Raw genomic sequence first — 20347 nt, 5'->3', positions numbered from 1 at the left:
AAAAGTGAACACCATAAAAAAAAAACGCAAAAAACCATGGCGAAATTGCAATTTTTTTCCAAAAAAGTCATAATAAAAATGAATCAATAAGTCCCATGCACCCCAAAACAGTACCATTCAAAACTACGTCTTGTCCCGCAGAAAACAAGCCCAAAAAATCACTACATTGATGGAAAAATATAAAAATTCCGGCTCTTGGAAAGCGACGATGCAAAAACAAATAATTTTAGTTCAAAAGTGTTTTTATTGTGCAAAAGTCGTAAAACATAAAAAAACCTCTACATATGTGGTATCACCGTAATCGTACCGACCCATAGAATAAAGGTAACATGTTATTTACGTCGCACAGTGAACGGCGTCAATTTAAAAACGCATAGAACAATGGCGGAATTTCAGTTTTTTTTTATAATCCCCCCCAAAAAGGTTAATAAAAGTTAATATAAAAATTATATGTACCCAAAAATGGTGCCATTAAAAAGCACAACTAATCCCGCAAAAAACAAGTCCTCATACAGCTAAGTAGACGAAAAAATAAAAACGTTATAGCTCTTTGAATGCGACTATAGAAAAACGAATAAAATAGCTTGGTCATTAGGGCCTAAAATGGGCTGGTCACTAAGGGGTTAACGTTTTGGGATAAAAATCAATAAATACAATTCTGTGGAAAAATAAAAGGTAAAAAATGCCACAGCAACCAATCTGTTTACCGTTCATATTCTAGTCAGCAGTGCAAAATGTTAGCTTGAATGTTATTGGTTGCTGTGGGACTGCTCCACTTCTAGTTCAATCACTGCCCTTTCTTCCCCTTCACCAAGTTACCTGAGAACAGCGGTGATGAGCTTTACTTTCAGTAAAGCACTTTCGCTCTTACGAAAAAAAAAAAAATTCGACTAAGCAGCGCTGAGCAGATTAAGAGATTTATATTGAGAGGAATCTTCCTCACTACGATAAATATAACATGTATTGTTTTATTATTATTATTTTTTACGAATCTCGTGAAAAGAATGTCGAATCTGCGTAGAGGAAGAAGCGGAAGTGCGTGTTTGTCCATTTTGTGCGGGACGCTGCTGTACGGGAGGCCTGAATTCGTTCTGTAGGCTGTATTCATTGGTGGCTTCGTGATGTTCTCCGGCACAGTACGGAAGAAGAGCAGCGGGAAGAAGGCCGTGGTGGCGGATCTTCTGGTGTTCGGCTATGCCTGCAAGCTGTTTCGGGACGATGGGAAGGCCTTGTACCACGAGCAGGGGAAGCACCTTATCCCGTGGATGGGAGATGCTCAAATTCTAATCGATAGGTCGGTTGGACGCTTATGACAATTGCCTAATATAATCTAATATGAATTGGAATTCAGTTTTCAGTAGCTGTTGTGACTCCTCCGCTGCTAGACTGGCCTGGAGTACAGCGTGCTGTGTGAATGGCTGCTCTACTTCTGTGTCCATGTCTGTGATGTTTTGTATATTCTTATTGTAGCTGTGATAAATGTTTCTATGTATATTCAGTTTATATTCCACATGCATGTCCAAGGCTTAAAGTAACATGTCTGCCATAGTGATATATGTCCGATCGGTAGGGGACTGACAGCTAGAACCTCATCTCTCCATTGAAGTCTATAGGAAATATAGAAATGGCTGCAAGTGGGCTCTTTCGTGTCTCCTATTGACTATAATGGATGACCTTTTAACCGGAATGGGGAACGCAACACCTCATAGCTTATCAATATGCCATAGATCTCTCGCACGGCGACTTTGGATGACTAGTTTCCCTGTCATGGCTGCTGGGAATTGTCGCACGCTAAAGTGGAATTGCTTCCTTTTCTTTACACTGGTAAAAAAATCAGTGTCAATATCAAAAGCAAGAAAACTGGATTGTCACAATGTGTGACTTGCATTGCACTGGCCATTTTTGTAGTCTCGGGCTTTCTATGGTTATGGGAAGGTTACGTATGTAGCCAGGAGGCCAGACTACATGTACGATTGTTTACTGTATCCACTGTAAAGTCAAACTGCTAGAAGACAGGTTCACTTTAAAGAGGCTCTGTCACCAGATTTTGCAACCCCTATTTGCTATTGCAGCAGATCGGCGCTGCAATGTAGATTACAGTAACGTTTTTATTTTTAAAAAACGAGCATTTTTGGCCAAGTTATGACCATTTTTGTATTTATGCAAATGAGGCTTGCAAAAGTCCAAGTGGGCGTGTTTAAAAGTAAAAGTCCAAGTGGGTGTGTATTATGTGCGTACATCGGGGCGTGTTTACTACTTTTACTAGCTGGGCGTTCTGACGAGAAGTATCATCCACTTCTCTTCAGAACGCCCAGCTTCTGGCAGTGCAGACACAGCGTGTTCTCCAGAGATCACGCTGTGTCGTCACTCACAGGTCCTGCATCGTGTCGGCCACATCGGCACCAGAGGCTACAGTTGATTCTGCAGCAGCATCAGCATTTGCAGGTAAGTAGCTACATCGACTTACCTGCTAACGCCGATGCTGCTGCAGAATCAACTGAAGCCTCTGGTGCCGATGTGTCTGACACGATGCAGGACCTGTGAGTGACGACACAGCGCGATCTCTCGAGAACACGCTGTCTGCACTGCCAGAAGCTGGGCGTTGTGAAGAGAAGTGGATGATACTTCTCGTCAGAACGCCCAGCTAGTAAAATAAGTAAAAACGCCCCGATGTACGCACATAATACACGCCCACTTGGACTTTTACTTTTAAACACACCCACTTGGACTTTTGCAAGCCTCATTTGCATAAATACAAAAATGGTCATAACTTGGCCAAAAATGCTCGTTTTTTAAAAATAAAAACGTTACTGTAATCTACATTGCAGCGCCTATCTGCTGCAATAGCAAATAGGGGTTGCAAAATCTGGTGACAGAGCCTCTTTAAATGTACATCTACAAAGGGTTAAAGTAAATAGTGTCACTATACAACCCCCACCCCTCTCAGGGGTTAACCCCTCCTGGGTATCTTGTTGACCCTCCTATGTCATGATTTTATCTGCATTCAGATGTACTTCTGGCCCATTCTAAGGGAGTATTCACATGTGCAGGCTTTAATCAGGTTTTTTCACTCTTAATTTTGAAGACCAAATCAGGAGTGGATTTAAATAAGGGGAAAAGTAGTAGATGTCCTTTTTTATAATTTTATGATCCAAACCTGGTTTTGGCATAAGAAACTGCATTATAAAACTTGCTTGTATGAATTCATCCTAAATGTATGTCAGTGTGTGCCTGAGATGGTTGCAGGCCTTTCTACTAGTGAATTGGGTAAACCGCAAAGTTTGGAATAGCAGGAGTCTTGTTGTGAAACGGTTAACTGACTCCTAGTTAATGTTGGGTGGTTTCGGGTAGATGTTTTGTTAGAATCCATGCTGAGTATCTCTTTCGTTTTCCAGAAATACACCTAAGGGCCTGTTCACATTACCGTTCGCTTTCCGTTCTGGGGTTCCGTCAGAGTTTTCCGTCGGGTGAACCCCGCAACGGAAAGTGAAACTGACAGCACAGCTTCTGTTTCAGTCACCATTGATCTCAATGGTGACGGAAACATCGCTAATGCTTTCCGTTCGTCACCATTCCGTCTGGTTTCCGGTTTTCCGACGGAATAACGCAGTCGACTACGCTATTGATTCCGTCGGAAAACCGTAAACCAGACGGAATGGTGACGAACAGAAAGCATTAGCGATGTTTCCGTCACCATTGAGATCAATGGTGACCGAAACGGAAGCTTTGCTGTCAGTTTCACTTTCCGCTGAGGGGTTCACCCGACGGAACCCCGGAACGGAAGCCAAACGGTGATGTGAACAGGCCCTAAGCAACATTGTGCTGGTCTTTATTACATTTGCGTTAGGGACCTGATCAATGCAGGACGTGTTCTATTAGACCAGGATCACATACCGTTTTGATGCAGTTTTTAGTTCAGTTTATTGAGCCAAAACCACGAGTGGTGGATTTAAAGAGGCTCTGTCACCAGATGATCAAACCCCTATCTCCTATTGCATGTGATCAGCGCTGCAATGTAGATAACCGTAACGTATTGTTTTTTTTTTTAAACGATCATTTTTGGCCAAGTTATGAGCAATTTTATATTTATGCAAATGAGCCTTTCTAATGGACAACTGGGCGTGTATTGTGTTTACTTGTTTTACTAGCTGGGCGTTGTGAATAGAAGTGGATGTCCGCATCATATGTCAGCATCATCCACTTCTATTCACAACGCCCAGCTAGAAAAACAAGTAAACACAATACACGCCCAGATGTTACAAACACAATACACGCCCAGTTGGAAATAAGAGAAAACACTCCCAGTTTTCCATTAGAAAGGCTCATTTGCATAAATATATAATTGCTCATAACTTGGCCAAAAATGATCGTTTAAAAAAAAACAAAAAACGTTCCTATTATCTACATTGCAGCGCCGATCACATGCAATAGGAGATAGGGATTTGATAATCTGGTGACAGAGCCTCTTTAAATGGAAGCAAAGTTATGAAGAAAAGACTGATGCGTCTCCTTCCTTTTGGTTTCAATACTGAAACTGTACCAAAAACTGCATCAAAACAGTGTGTGCGCGATCCTGGTAACAGGCTGAATGTGTCACGTTATTGTAGATAAAATATAAATATCATATTAAAGGGCAGTTTAAACATGTTAATAGAGGACATTTTGCATGAAAAGTTCAAATTACCGATTTTATAATAAACAATTTGTTAGTTAGGGGCTCTGTCCCCACATTATAAGTGGCCTATATTGTACATGATGTGATCGGCGCTGTAATGTAGATTACAGCAGTGTTTTTTTATTTAGAAAAACTAATTTTTGACTGAGTTATGACCTATATTAACTTTATGCTAATGGTCTTAATGGACAACTGGGCGTGTTTTAAAATTGACCAAGTGGGCGTTGTGGAGAGAAGTAAAAAAAAAGGAAGAGACCCATACCCGAGAGAACCCGCTTAACGCTTTGAGGTATTTGTCTTCAGTGCCACAAACTGGGCACAACATATTATGCACTAAAATGGCACATCAGTGGAAAATTGCAATATTCACACCATCCGCTGTGCATAAACCCCTTTGCGCACTATGACTTAATAGCACGTCATGGTCCAGGGGTTGATGTATGGAGCGGGCTCATGTGCTAAGCCCGCTCCATACGCTGCGGGTGTCGGCTATGTATCTCAGCTGACACCCAGGACTAACGGACAGAAACAGCGATCATATAAAAAAATAAACAAAATTGGTATCACTACATCCATAAAAGGCTGAACTATTGCAATATACCATTACTTAACTTGCACGGTGAACACCGTAAAAAACGTAAATAATTTAAACCGCCAAAATTGCTGTCGTTTTTTGTTTTTACCGCATGGCGAAAACTGTAAAAACGAAAACCCCAAAAAATGGAATCAGATTTCTTTTCCTATATTTTCCTATTTTTTTTCAGTTTCCCAGTACATTCTACAATTCCTCCCGCAAGAAATAAGCCCTCACATCACTCTACTGACGGAAAAAGAAAAAAGTTATGGTTTTTGGAAGGCGGGGAGTGAAAAACAAAAATAAGAAAGCAAAAAATGGATCAGTCCTGAAAGGGTTAATTCATTTGTAATGAAAAAAATATTTCCGTACTCGGGAGAAATTGCTTTACAAAAATTGGTTGTTTTTTCTCCTTTATCTTTTGTGAAAATGAGAATTCAACATTTCAGTGGAAAAAAATTGTGATATTCATTTTCACTGCCTAATTCCACTAAATTCTGCAAAAAAAACTGTCAAAAAAAATGCTAACTATACCCCTAGATAAGTTCCTTGATAGGTGTAGTTTCCAAAATGGGGTCACTTTTGGGGGAGTTTCCCCTGTTTTGGTCCCTCCAGGGGGTTGCAAACGCGACATGGAACCGAAAACCAATCCAGCAAAATCTGCGCTCCAAATGGCGCTCCTTCCCTTCTGAGCCCTGCTGTGGGTCCAATCAGCAGTTTATTACCACATATGGGATATTGCCATAATCGGGAGACATTGCTTTACAAATGTTGGGGTGCATTTACTTTATTATTCCTTGTAAATATTAAAAATTTCTAGATTTTCATTTTTAAAGACTAATTCTAATAAATTTTGCGAAAAACCTGTGGTCAAAATGCTAACTATACCCCTTGATAAATTCCTTGAGAGGTGTAGTTTCCAAAATGGGGTAACTTTTGGGGTGTTTCCACTGTTTTGGCACAACAAGACGTCTTCAAACCTGACATGGTGCCTAAAATATATTCTAAAAAAAAGGAGGCCCAAAATCCACTGGGTGCGCCTTTGCTTCTGATGCCTGTGTTTCAGTCCATTACCGCACTAGGGCCACATGTGGGATATTTCTCAAAACTGCAGAATCTGGACAATAAATGTTGTGTTGCATTTCTCTGGTAAAACCTGTGGTACAGAAAAAAACGTATTAAAAAAAAAATACACCTCTACTTTGCTTTAATTCCTGTGAAACACCTAAAAGGTTAAAACACTTTCTGAATGATTTTTTGAATACTTTGAGGTGTGCAGTTTTCAAAATGGGTTGACTTTTTGGGACTTTCTAATATATAAGGCCCTCAAAGCCACTTCAGAACTGAACTGGTCCCTGAAAAAAATGTCAGTTAAATAAAGTTGGTGAAAAAAATAAATAAAATTATTACAGTGAAAATAAAATAAAAGCGCAATAAGCAACAGCAAAATTCGCTCTTTTCTCCCATTCCCCCCATAAAAAATTTAATAAAAATTAATCTATAAGTCCTATGTACCCCAAAATAGTACTAATGAAAACTACACATTGGCCCGCAAAAATCAAGCCCCCATACGGCCACATTGACGGAAAAATAAAAAAGTTACGGCTCTTGGAATGCGGCGATGCAAAAACAAGTAATTTTTTTCTAAAAGGCTTTTTATTGTGCAAACGTAGGAAAACATATAAAACCTTTACATATTTGGTATCCCCGTAATCGTGCCGACCGATAGAATGAAGTGAACATGTTATTTACGCTGCATAGTAAACGGCGTAAATTTATAACGTGAAAATCAATGCTGGAAAAGCTGCTTATTTTCAATACTCTCCTAAAATAAAGTTAATAAAAGTTAATCAATATATTATAAGCATCTAAAAATGGTACAATTACAAAATACAACTCGTCCCGCAAAAAACAAGCCCTTATACGGCTATGTCGACGGAATAAAAAAAAAGTTCAGACTCTTGGAATGCGACCGTGAAAAAACAAAAAATAATCCTTGGTCATTAACGTGCAAAGTGGCCCGGTCATTAAGGGGTTAAGCAACTCATTGGCATAAATCTAAAATCGCTAATAAAGTGGTAAAAATAGATAGTTTTTCTAAATAAAAAGCACTGCTGTCACCTACATTATAGCGCCGATCTCCTTATGTAGGAGATAGGGCACTTATAATGTGGTGACAGAGTCTCTTTAAACTTCTTGAGGCTTTTGGAACAGCTACAAGTCTCCTTTTACCGTTTTCAGCACAGGACTCCTTGCTGTATTGAACATAATGTTGCACGTATACACTGCTTTTATTTCTAGTACTGTGTAGGAGGAAGTATTTAGTCGATTAACTGTCCCATTGTATCCTGGGGACAGCATCTGTTTTGTCATTACTGGGTCGCAGGGGGTGCAATAATGAAATCTTTTTCCTCTGAAATTCTTTTACTGCTGTGTCCTTAGTAAAGTAAAATTTCAAGCTCATTTTTCATTTGAAAAAGATTTGTGATGCTTTGTTACAGAATCCCTATATCATCCCTATGTACTTTTAGTGTGTCTCCTATTTATGTTCGCTTTTAATTTCAAGCAAATATTTTGTTGCTTGTCAAGGCTGTCATATACTCTATTAGGAACTCTACATGCGTATTTGTAATAGCAGAGACGCATGGAGTCCTGGCTGTAAGAATCCTAAGAGCTGCTTCACGGCCTCCAGATAGTTCGTCTGTAGTTGGCGCTTGGCTTACTTTTATGGCACCTCTTCATTTGGACAGATGCCGGTCAGAGTACCCAGGGGATACATTCTGTATGTGGAGACAAGGAAGCAGCTCTAAGGATCTTTCAAGTCTGAAGCTGCGGCCTGACGCATCTCTGCTGTATGCTACAGACGGTAATGCATGTAGAATGGATATGGAGAATATGGCAAACCTGCAAGCTAGATGACATTTACTGGACTTTAAAGGTTAACATCAATGGAAAGTACACTTTAAATGCAATCTTTACATGGTATAAACACTATTAAGTGGCAGTGCCTACTTAATACGTTTATGGCATGTTTTAGTGAAGACACTAAAGCAAGCCTCCGATTTAAGATAATAACGTTGTAAGTTAAGGAGGCTTTGTGGACTTTTTTTTTTTTTTTATTATTATTTGTATTTTTCCAGAGATTTTCTACTTACAAAATTTATATTTTTTATTTTTACCGTCGATTTGATCATATTGTGCTCTATGATCAGTCCATTGTATTTATAGTTGCTATACCACATTTTCAAATGGGCAGTTTACCAAAGTTACAATACGGCTGCCAACCTCATGATTATCAAACTTTTTAATATCCTGTTTTCGTAAGCCTCCTTAAACTACATATGTATGTGCTGTTGCCATGTATGTGTGTGTCTCTCTACTACATAACAAGAACTTATTTCCTCAGCCATTTGGCTAAGGGTCGAGTCTAGCCATGATTTTACCACCAAGAGATCCTCGTTTCTGCGGTGAAGATTTCTGCTGAGAGATGCGGACTAGCAGAAAGAAGTGAGAACGTTTCCAGCGTTTGGTTCTTACGGATAGGTATTTATGTGTTCGGGTTCGTGTGAATGTAAATTAGAAGTTCCCAGATCCCCTCCCAAAACTTGTCCATGTAAAAAGTTTACACTTAATCACAAGAACTTCAGATTGCCAGCTGGCATTTTGGTATTCTGATCTATTTAGAAGCTAGACCTCAACAAGTTAGACATGTTACGTTTTACATTGATAGAGCAATCTACACAATGTACAGCTGAATGTCCAGACTCTAAAAAGTTAAGTAGGAGAAAGTAGATTTCCAGAGTCCTCTGTAGTGACAGGGCAGATTAGACAGGTAAGTTCTCATAATGAAGTATTGAGGTTTGAGGCGCATTGTACTGACCATTTCCTTCATGTTGCAGGTATGATGGACGTGGTCATCTGCATGACCTCTCTGACTATGACGCAGAACACAACTCATGGAACAGAAACTATAATTTATCTGAGGAGGAGGCTCGTATTGAGACTTTATGTGATGAAGAGAGGTATTTAGCATTGCATACGGACGTGCTTGAAGAGGAAGCAAGGCAAGGTACGTCAACGTATACAAACCTGCCTATTAATATAACCCCAACCCTTTCTTTCAAGTTGAATTATACAGTATGTAAATTTGACTGGAATCTTGCTTATTTTATACTCACTCTTTCTGATATTATCTATTTGACAGTACCCAATGGAATGGAAAACAGCTCTCTGAATGTGGACCGCAGGATAGTTTTATTTGTAGAGACTGCCTTTTCCCAGCTTTTCTGTGCACTGGAATATACTCACTTAAATTATTATAGAAACAGAAAGCAACGAGTCACAGACAAATCTTCAGAAACCTGAACTTTGTCATGTATGAATGCTACCAAATAATCTTGTCAGGAAAAGTAGCTTGCCTTTTTTCCTATTCGTTAATGGGAATAGATCTATAAATGACTGTTAGCAAAAATCTATTGGTGGGATCGTGGCTTTTTATGCAGTGTCCTGAAGCATAGTTTTATTGTATTTTTGCTTGGTTCGTATTTTTAATATATGTTGGTATTCTCCTTCAAGAGGAAGAATATAAGCGGCTAAGTGAAGCCCTGGCAGAAGATGGGATATATAATTCTGTGGGTTTCCAATACAAAAGTGACTATTATGATCCCTCACAACCCACAGAGGAAGAGGAGCCACAAAAAGACAAAGATAATAAAGGTATTTGATAGATTGTGTGCGGTAATTCAATAAATTGGCTGCATGAATCCATTAAACGTCCCAATCTTGTTTGTTAGAGGGGATTTCCCACTAACCACATTAATGACCTATTCACAGCATAGTTAATTGTTAGATCGCCTGGGGCCTCACCCCTGGGGCCTCACTGATCACTAGTACAGGGGTCCGGAGTCCCCCATTCCTCCTTACTAATACATGATCAGCAAGGAGGTATTTTTATTTGAGAACTATCCCATATAATCTAGTTTTTTTTTTTTTTAAATATTCCTTTCCTTTTGTATGTGCAAATATATTCCCTTATGATTGTGTTGGATAACAATGAAATATTTTCATGTGTCCTAAAGGAAGATGTATTTGTGTAGGTATAATACAGTATTCTGCTTCATGATTGGGAATCGAAATACATATTTGTGTACTCAACGGCTAAAACTGGCTTATTAAAGGGGTCGTCCAAAGATTAAATGTTCTCCCCTAACGACAGAATAGGTGATAAGCTGCCCATTGATGGGGTTCTGACCCGTGGGACCTCTACAGATCACGAGAACGGGGATCCTGTTCCTCCGAATGAATGGAGTGGCAGGCCGCGCATGCGCCCTGCTTCATTCATTTTCTATGGCACTTCCGGAGATAGTGGAGTGCTGTACTCGGCCATCTCCGGCGGTCCCATAGGCAGTGAATGGAGTAATAGTGCTCATGCATGACCTGCCGCTCCATTCATTCGTTCATTGCGTGTACCTTGGTGTTGCTACTTTGCAGCCCAAATTTGGAGAATATCACGGCTTGACGAATACAGAGGAAACTTCACAACTAAGATTAAATGTGTGTAAGAATATACTTCCCAATAATATAATAATTGTTGAATTGTGATGTTCTATACTGCCTTAAACAGGATATCCACCTTTGAACAACATTTTACAGTGTACAGTTGTAAAACATTGCATTACTTATCTTGTACTGATCCTAACTTACAGCCTAAATTTTATATAGTCTATGGCCCCATGCACACGACCGTAATTTTCATCCATAATTATAGAATCTAATTATGGGTGAAATTGCGGACCCCTCAATTTCTATTGGCCACGGGCACCTTTCCCTATATTTTACAGATGTGCGTCCGGGCCGTAGAAATGATCCACAAAATATAGAACATGTCCTATTCTTGTCCGTAATTGCGGCACAGACTCGCCCATAGAAATCTATGGACGCTTCCACAATTGTGGATGTGTATCCGTATTTGCGGACAGTGTAAACTATTGTGGTTCTGCATGAGTCCTTAAAGGGTTATTCCCATCTACAAAAATCAAGCTATTCAGCTCCCCCTTCTAAAGATAATAATTTTTGTAATTACCGGTCTGTAGCCCAGCGATGTCGTTTTCGGGATATTCTTGCTTGAAGTCGCTGTCCGTCCCTCTTAGTTTGTAGCTCGTTGTCTAGGGATCCGGCCACCGCTATTTACCTTGGTGTGTTCGTCTCAACCAGGCTTACCATGCCTGGTTGAGACGAACATTCTTCCGATGCTGCTAGAACTACAGTATCTAGCAACGTGGGAGCGCGCACACTGCAGAGCGGCTTGATTGACATCGAGTCGCTCACTCCCCTTTTTAGAAAAGATAACCAGCATTAGCTGAGTTATCAAGTTTAAAAAAAGGTAGTTAGGGAATTTTCATTTTTTTTTAAATGTAACAGCAAATTATTTTTTATTTCATTTCAGCATAGTTTGCCTAAAAAAATAATTGACTCCTCTTGGGAATAACCCTTTAAGCTGCACTTAGTTTGACATTGGAAACATTTGGCAAACTTTGTCACATACCCCTAACCGCTTAGTTGAGTTCTTTATAATGCAGTTGTAGAATAATTTTTTCCTACATCGGATCACTGTACAATGTCTGGCGTAAAGACTACACAAAGAAAGAAAAGCCTGCATATTTGTGTCGCTCTAGAGTATCGAACAGGCTGTACCTCCGGATCAGTATAAAGTAATGCAATTTATTTACAAAGTGACTGAACTTTTTATGTAGAATAATTTGAGATATAAACTGTAAAGTGCCATCCGAAAATGCACGTTCTCTTTTTGCGCAATTGATTTCCAATCAAAATGAACATGAATGAAACGTTTTCTATCTTGCCATCGATGTCCCCAAGCTGTATAATACATTTTATAAATGGGTTGAACGATTCTTTTCATCTTGCCTGATTAGTATTCATTGGGAACAATTGTTGTATTGACCCTGGGTAAATACATTTTCCTCTGGTCTGGTACTAATATTTTTTCTCAGTCTTGATTTTGCAAATTGACCAAATGTAAGCATTTTTGATGAACTGCGTCTGAGTGGGGAAAATAAATGAAGTGATTGCCGATTTCTCATATGGTTGAATCGGTAGCAGTTCTTTCTTCCTCTTCGAACCACATTTATGTCAATAAATAGTTTTCTAATTTGATTTTGACATTTACGTAGTGTAAACCGTTTGCCTTATTTAAAAAAAAAAACTGCAACAATTCTTACTATTGGTTTTAACTCCTGCAAGCTCGAAACGCCAGTCTCCTACTTGTCGTCATGCTTTTGTACGGCATTCACTTTCTGTCCAACTAGACATTGTTTAGATTGCAAATTTTGCCTCAGATGACATACATCGTGGTATATGATAATGACTTCCACCACTGCTCAGTATTTCATCTAGGTAAGGGGCTATACAAATGCCTCTAAGCACGTTGGCAGTCATTTAGAGTACTTTTGGGATTTTTTTGCTCGGTTTGCTTTTTTTTTTTCCGCCACTGGTCTGTTACGCATACTATAGTTTCTGTTAATTTACTGATTAAGCTGTAACTGACCCTTAATATAATCATTGTTTCATCCGTGTTACCCTGCATATAGCGTGGTCATTCTTGTCTCTTTATTACATTTGGATGTTCTCCTAATCGTCAATTATGAAATATGTTGAAGCGTACCCCTAGTTACAAATAAATCTGAATGTCATAATACTTACTAATAAAAGCCACTAATAAATACCATTAGAGTGTGCCTCTATTCATTAATAATACACATCGGGCACCCCCCGTACATGGCTGCAAACTGTTTCCTGGGTACCCACCAAAAGCCTTATTTCCAAGTTATGATCTGAGCAACAGATGCCTCCAAGTAGATAGACCCTGTGCCCTCAGCCACATTCCAGGACTCATCATTTTTATTGAGTGGAGGGGCACAGTCCTCTAATGACGTGTATTGCAAAGCGGCTTATTTTAGTAAGTGCCATCACTTATTAAAGTTGTGACTGGAGTTCTTTTTTTTTTTCTCCTTTTTTTTTTTTTGTGCCGTTTTGCTACTAGGAGTACAGACCAGTAGCTGTAATAAGTTGCTCTTACCTAGGACAGCATATTCAGCTGAGATATACTTTAAAGAGAAACTCTGACAAACTTAAGTTTCATGTGTTCTATTAATTCCGTGTGTCACTCTCTTACTGTTCATTTTCTTGCTACTTTTATTAGTAAATATCGCACTGGGGTCAGTGGATGTCACATTGTACTTAAAGAGGCTCTGTCACCAGATTTTGCAACCCCTATCTGCTATTGCAGCAGATAGGCGCTGCAATGTAGATTACAGTAACGTTTTTATTTTTAAAAAACGAGCATTTTTGCCCAAGTTATGACCATTTTCGTATTTATGCAAATGAGGCTTGCAAAAGTCCAAGTGGGCGTGTTGAAAAGTAAAAGTACAACTGGGCGTGTATTATGTGCGTACATCGGGGCGTGTTTACTACTTTTACTAGCTGGGTGTTGTGTATAGAAGTATCATCCACTTATCTTCAGAACGCCCAGCTTCTGGCAGTGCAGATCTGTGACGTCACTCACAGGTCCTGCATCGTGTCAGACGAGCGAGGACACATCGACACCAGAGGCTACAGATGATTCTGCAGCAGCATCGGCGTTTGCAGGTAAGTCGATGTAGCTACTTACCTGCAAATGCTGATGCTGCTGCAGAATCATCTGTAGCCTCTGGTGCCGACACGATGAAGGACCTGTGAGTGACGTCACAGATCTGCACTGCCAGAAGCTGGGCGTTCTGAAGAGAAGTGGATGATACTTCTCATCAGAACGCCCAGCTAGTAAAAGTAGTAAACACGCCCCGATGTACGCACATAATACACGCCCAGTTGTACTTTTACTTTTCAACACGCCCAGTTGTACTTTTGCAAGCCTCATTTGCATAAATACGAAAATGGTCATAACTTGGCCAAAAATGCTCGTTTTTTAAAAATAAAAATGTTACTGTAATCTACATTGCAGCGCCGATCTGCTGCAATAGCAGATAGGGGTTGCAAAATCTGGTGACAGAGCCTCTTTAAGTCAAAGGGCATAAGCCTGTGTCACTCATATAGGCACCATAACGTCTTGTATGATATTACATGGACTGTTCCACACAGGCTCCTCATAGGGGAGGACAAACTCCTTTCACAGTTACTGCAGATGATTAGACCAGCTCTTGTCACACTGTTATAATAGAGATCATCTCCGCTCCGCCTCCCTGACTGTATACTTATATATCTCTTATGTTATTTAGGAGAATATTGAGGGAAGGATGATTTTCTACCAGAACAGAGTTAGGGCTTTCTCTAGCTGCTCATTTGATGCTGTACCGAGGCATCATGGGGTTGATAGCATAGCACAAAGCGAGTGAAAGCATGGTGACATCTAAAATTAAAGATTGTGACTGATGTGAAACCGAGAGGATGCTGGATAGCCAGGAAGTGAGTACAATATATGGTACATAACAGAAGTGCAGAGTTTAGTAGACAATCGGGTGCGGGCTACTATGGTTGTCCAGTCATAAGAAATGAATGGCTTCTCTTCAGGGTAGGCATTAATATCTGATCAGTGGGGGTCCCACTCCCGGCACCAGTGCCGATTAGCTATTTTGAAGGGGCTACGGCACTTGTACGAGCGCTGACTGCCCCTTATTACTGTCACTGCTCGTACTCTGAGATTCAAGTGAATGGGAGAAGGCAGCGATTCAAACACTTGTAGCAGCGGTTCAGAGTACAAGAAGATAATAATAATGAAGGGGAAGCACCGCTCGTACAAGTGCCGCGGCCCATTTGAAATCGCTGATTGGCGGGTTTGCTGCTAGTCAGACCCCTACCGATTTCTAGATATTGATGGTCTAAACTGAGGATAGGCCATACATTTCTTATGACTGGAAAACCTGTTTAAATATTAGGAATTTATAGAGTTTTCTGTCCTCCTATATTAGTATATAAGCACCACATTTCTCATTTTGCAGCTACAGTTCTGCCAATCCGCACCTCCGCTTGCATCAGTTTATGGCAGACTATAGTCTGCTCATGGAGCTCATCTATTCCAGATCAATGGTCTGATCGGTATTAACAGATTCCTCTAATACTGAAGCACAGCAGATCTGCTGATAGATATTGAGTAGGAGAAATGAAACGTGAAAGTTGAGAACATTTTAACAGTCCCTATACGGTGTCCACATTAAGCTGATTGTTTAACATACAGCCATGGCATGGCCACTAACCCGTTACCTGTCTGTCGGCTGGACGACTCCCGAAGGAAAAGTGTCCGATGTGTTTGTAACATTTCTAATTGCGCCTTTTATTTTTGGGTTGGTATCTGTAGATGTCTGTGGAAGGTGCTTGGCCACAAAAAATGGTGGTGTTTTTTGCAGCAGACCTTTTCACTCCCCATCACAAGATTTACTATAGGCAGTAAAGATAATCAACGACAATTTGCATTGGGGTTGTAGTCACTCCGTTGGTTTACATTTATTATTGTAGTAGGATAGATCATTGTTAGTCCTCATAGTGCTGACAAATTTATATACATTTCGTCATAGTTTTCAAATGGTTTACTGCCAGGTTTAATTTCCAGAAGCATTCATTGTATTGTAGTAGTCACTATTTTGTCTTTCTGCCTATAGAGTAATGTAAAGTCTTAAACTTATTACATAAGATAATGTTGGAAGGTGTAGTATTGAATATTGGCCCTAAAGCTATTATTACTACGTCCCTTTTTTTTTTTTTTTTTTTCTAACTATCTATAAAATTGTCTTTTTTTTTTTTTCCCTAAAGACTTAAGTGATGAAGATAATGAAGAACCTTTCATTGCACCAGAAGGGTTAAATGTTCCATCTGATGTCGAACTGGTAAGCATAAATGAAAGGGTTTTTTTTTTGTTTTTTTTTAAATTTTTTTTAAACCGGTGTTTTTGTAGCCTTTGGCCTTTGTGAAATTCTGCAGTGACCAAAATGCAGCAAGAACCATGTAAACATGCATATCTTTATGGTCCGTGATGTGTCGTCCCATGTGGTCAGTATCTGTACCTGGTGGGCAGTGAATGATTCAGCAATGTGACCATGCCTGGTGGTCCATCAGCCTGAGGATCGGTGGGGTTAGGCAGTTTATCTTTGTGTTTTGGTGCTTCCTTCTGAGCTGCTCAGCGAGTTGGACCATACAATGTATTTGAAAACATGTAAAATTTAGTTCAATGTGATTTAAGAAATAACTTCTTTTTTTTTTTTTCTTTAACAGCCTCCCACTGCAAAAATGCATGCTATTATAGAACGCACAGCGAACTTTGTCAGCAAGCAGGGTGCTCAGTTTGAGATCATGTTAAAAGCCAAGCAAGCCAGAAATTCCCAGTTTGACTTTTTACGTTTTGATCACTACCTCAACCCTTATTACAAGCACATCCAGAAAGCCATGAAAGAGGGACGATATACCTCGCACACACAAAAACAGAATGAGGAGCAAAAAAGTATGAACGATTTTTCTTTTGGTTTCATCTTATTACCCTTATTAGTTTCCTGCATCAAATTCCAGGACATGTATCTTAGCTCTTCCAACTGTGTAAATGGGATTATGGGGCAGGGGGGTTTTATGGAGTCACAACTTTAATAATTCCAGTGAAAGCTTTAACTCTTTCGCTGCAAGGGGTTGTGGGCCAATTTTCAGTTTAGACATACACAATTACATTATACATCCACACACTATTGTAGAAATAGATATGACACGTTGTGAATGACACTTTGCATTTCACACTCATGGCTGCCTTCATGCAATTTGTAATTAAAATGTAAAGTTTATTAAAAACGGCATGCAAATTCATATTGGTGGTGGTAAAGTCTGATCCAAGCAGAACCCTAGGATACAAAACACCTAAAAATTAAAAGTTCTACATGTGCAGAGTTCATACATGCCACTCATGCCTATGTCTGCAAGTACATATCTCCACAAAATCATCAAACCAGAAGAGACCAAAAATCTCAGCGATCCAGATCCCAATAAACATTTGAGTCAAGGATTTGATAAACATCCTGATACGGCATGGGGTGATTAAATGAGCAACTGGTCATCTTCGCACCCCTTTAGTTGAAAAAAAAAAATAGATCCTCCTAAATGTGACGATCAGAGCACAAAGATCCGCTCCAATTGGTGATGGGGAGTGATGAAAATTAATGTCACACCCCTAGGGGGGGGGGGGGGTGTGTCACAAAGGCTTCTACAATGGGAGTGATGACGGTAGCAGACTTTTTTTTTTTTTTTGTTCCTGTCTTTTAGTAAGTGCTACTCCCTGAATATTGCAGCTGGACCTTTTGATCCTGGTATCATTTAAAACTAAGATTCTGTGCTTTTAGGGAAGTTGCACCATTTTCAAGGTCTCACAATTCTACATCTTGCTACAATAGTAACGTATCTCCCCCAGTGTCACTACATTCCTTTACACAGGTACTAAACTAGCAATAAAGGGCAAACACATGGTGTAACTTCAGCTGCTTAGGTAAAAGACTGATTGCCAAGAGCCCCTTTAATTTTTCTCTAATATGATAGGACTTTTTATTGTTGTATAGACAGTTTGCTTTGTTGTGTGTAATACCCATTTTGTGGCATTCTTCTAGAGTCTGTCAACACTGACAAAAACAATGAAGATGAGGATGATGATGATGATGATGATGATGAAGACAGTGATTACCTACATCCAAGTCTTTTTGCTTCAAAGCGTTGTAGCAGACTGGAAGAAATTACCAAGGTACTATACCTTTGCACTGACTTCAAGTTCCACTGAATTCTTCAATGGTGAACTTATTAATCAAAACGCGTGCCGTGCTTTAGGTTCCTAGTTATTTTTAGTAAATGTTTCTGTGGCTTTTGGTATGACCTGGTTTCTTTTTGACTTCTGCAGGTATCTACTTATGCACTGAATGATCTGTGGCTTCTGACTTTAATTTTGTTCCCACTTTTTTTCTGCTATGTATTGCAGCCCTGCATGTTTTAGATGTTTCTCTTTTTTTAAATTGTTTATTACATTTCTGTACATTTTTATATTTTGCAGCCCTTAAAAGTGATCGATCCTGACCACCCACTTGCTGCTCTTGTCAGAAAGGCACAACATGAGAAGATGGCGTCTCAGCTGGCTGCCAATGTAGCACCTGCTCCCACGACCGAGACAGAAAGCACATCAGACAGTAAGTGACATGTTTGGTCTTTTTCCAATCCTCAGAGACGCTGGTCTTAAATGCTGCTGTTTGTGGGTGTCTTATTTTGTCTTATTTTTCTGGTTCATATAAAGGGTTTTAGTATGTTTGCAGCATTATATAAACTAAAGAATTCTCGAGCTGTTCGATTTAAATGAAATACGACTTTACTACCCTGGCAGTCTAAAAACCATGTAAGATAACAAGAAATCCGTTTAAATTAAACTTGTAGTCTGTCATCCAGTCAGTAATATATCAGTTCATGACGGTAAAGGTGCCCATAAACATTTATGACAGTTGGACGTTTTTGGCGGGACTGGGCGATTTTCCAAATGGGTATGGGGGTGTCCTAACTTCACCGAAGGCAGATATTGGGGAACACAGAAGGATCAGGCTTGTTGGATACTAACATGAGGCATATCCTTTGTTCCCACAGGAAATAAGAAACTGCCAGAGGAGTCTGGCAGCGGCTAATTGTCCTCTCCTAATTGAGAACGCATGCACGCTCGGTCGAGCCTGCATGTGTATAGGGGAGTTGGGAGGAGTATCTGACAGCTATCTAGAGTGTATGGGTATCTTTAAAAGCAAGTCCCATGCTGTAATATAATATCAGGCTTATCCATAACTCGTAACTTTTGGTTTTATCCTTCTTAATATTTTTGCTTATCCGTTGTATTATAATAATGTAGAAATCCATTGTGAAAAGATGTAAACTGTCTTTACTGTCACCAGTTGCCATCCGTTTTTTGGTCACTTTAAACAGCCTTAGTTTCAGCAGTGATTAGGCAACCAGCTACACTGACCCTCCTGCAACGTACGTAAATGCACATAGTTCTCTTAATGCGTGTGATGGGAAGACCTACAGGGGCCCCTGCTACATTTGTGTATTTAGCCAAGACTCCCAGTGTTCAGCATTTTATGCGTCTGAACTTTTGTTGCTTAGAGGCTCTGTCACCACATTATAAGTGCCCTCTTTCCTACATAAGGAGATGGGTGCTATAATGTAGGTGACAGCAGTGCTTTTTATTTTAAAAAAAACAAAAAAAATATCTATTTTCACCACTTTATTAGCGATTTTAGATTTATGCTAATGAGTTGCTTAATGCCCAAGTGGACGTGTTTTTACTTTAGACCAAGTGGGCGTTGTACAGGGGAGTGTATGACGCTGACCAATCCGCGTCATGCACTCCTCTCCATTCATTTAGTCAGCGCATAGGGATCCTTTTAGATCACTATGTGCTGTCTTATACTTACACATTAACAATACTGAAGTGTTTAGACAGTGAATAGACATTCCTTCCAGACAGGACGCGATGTCTATTCACAATCCCTGCACTTCATTACGGTTTCTGTGGTAGTTACAGCAGAGCAAGCGTAATCTCGCGAGATTACGCTGTAGATGACCGGTTACAACGAGATTGTGGTAGTTACAGCAGAGCAAGCGTAATCTCGCAAGATTACGCTTCCTCTGCTGTAACTACCACAGAAACAGTAACGAAGTGCAGAGATTGTGAATAGACATCCCGTGGAATGTCTATTCACTGTCTAAACACTTCAGTATTGTTAATGTGTTAGTATAAGACAGCACATACTGATCTAAAAGGATCCCTGTGCGCTGCCTAAATGAATGGAGAGGAGTGCATGACGCTGATTGGTCAGCGTCATACACTCCCCTGCACAACGCCCACTTGGTCAATAGTAAAACATGCCCAGTTGTCCAATGAGAAACTCTTTAGAATAAAGCTAAAATCGCTAATAACGTGGTGAAAATAGTTTTTTTTTTTTAAATAAAAAGCGCTGCTGTCACCTACATTATAGCGCCCATCTCCTTATGTAGGAGATAGGGCACTTATAATGTGGTGAGGGAGTCTCTTTAAT

At 39.8% G+C, this 20347-nt stretch overlaps 1 protein-coding gene across 3 annotated transcripts in view; it reads left to right on the top strand.

Moving 5' to 3' along the window:
• Positions 1–1017: 1017 nt before the first annotated feature.
• The window catches only part of SFSWAP (splicing factor SWAP), a 140207-nt gene continuing 120877 nt past the window's right edge, over positions 1018–20347 (top strand). Inside the window, exons 1-8 of one of the 3 annotated variants that reach the window (XM_075833107.1) lie at positions 1207–1294; positions 8656–8792; positions 9149–9271; positions 9825–9965; positions 16068–16141; positions 16527–16752; positions 17894–18024; positions 18328–18460. In XM_075833107.1, coding sequence (XP_075689222.1) covers positions 9151–9271; positions 9825–9965; positions 16068–16141; positions 16527–16752; positions 17894–18024; positions 18328–18460 — 826 coding nt within the window. In that variant the 5' untranslated portion in view covers positions 1207–1294; positions 8656–8792; positions 9149–9150. Of the gene's footprint in view, positions 1295–8655; positions 8793–9148; positions 9319–9824; positions 9966–16067; positions 16142–16526; positions 16753–17893; positions 18025–18327; positions 18461–20347 lie in introns of all 3 variants that reach the window. The other 2 variants (XM_075833096.1, XM_075833115.1) reach the window with 2 other exon arrangements.

Source organism: Rhinoderma darwinii, chromosome 1, assembly GCF_050947455.1.
Source record: "Rhinoderma darwinii isolate aRhiDar2 chromosome 1, aRhiDar2.hap1, whole genome shotgun sequence".
NCBI classification, from domain to species: Eukaryota; Metazoa; Chordata; class Amphibia; order Anura; family Rhinodermatidae; genus Rhinoderma; species Rhinoderma darwinii.
This window is presented reverse-complemented; position numbering and strand designations above follow the sequence as displayed.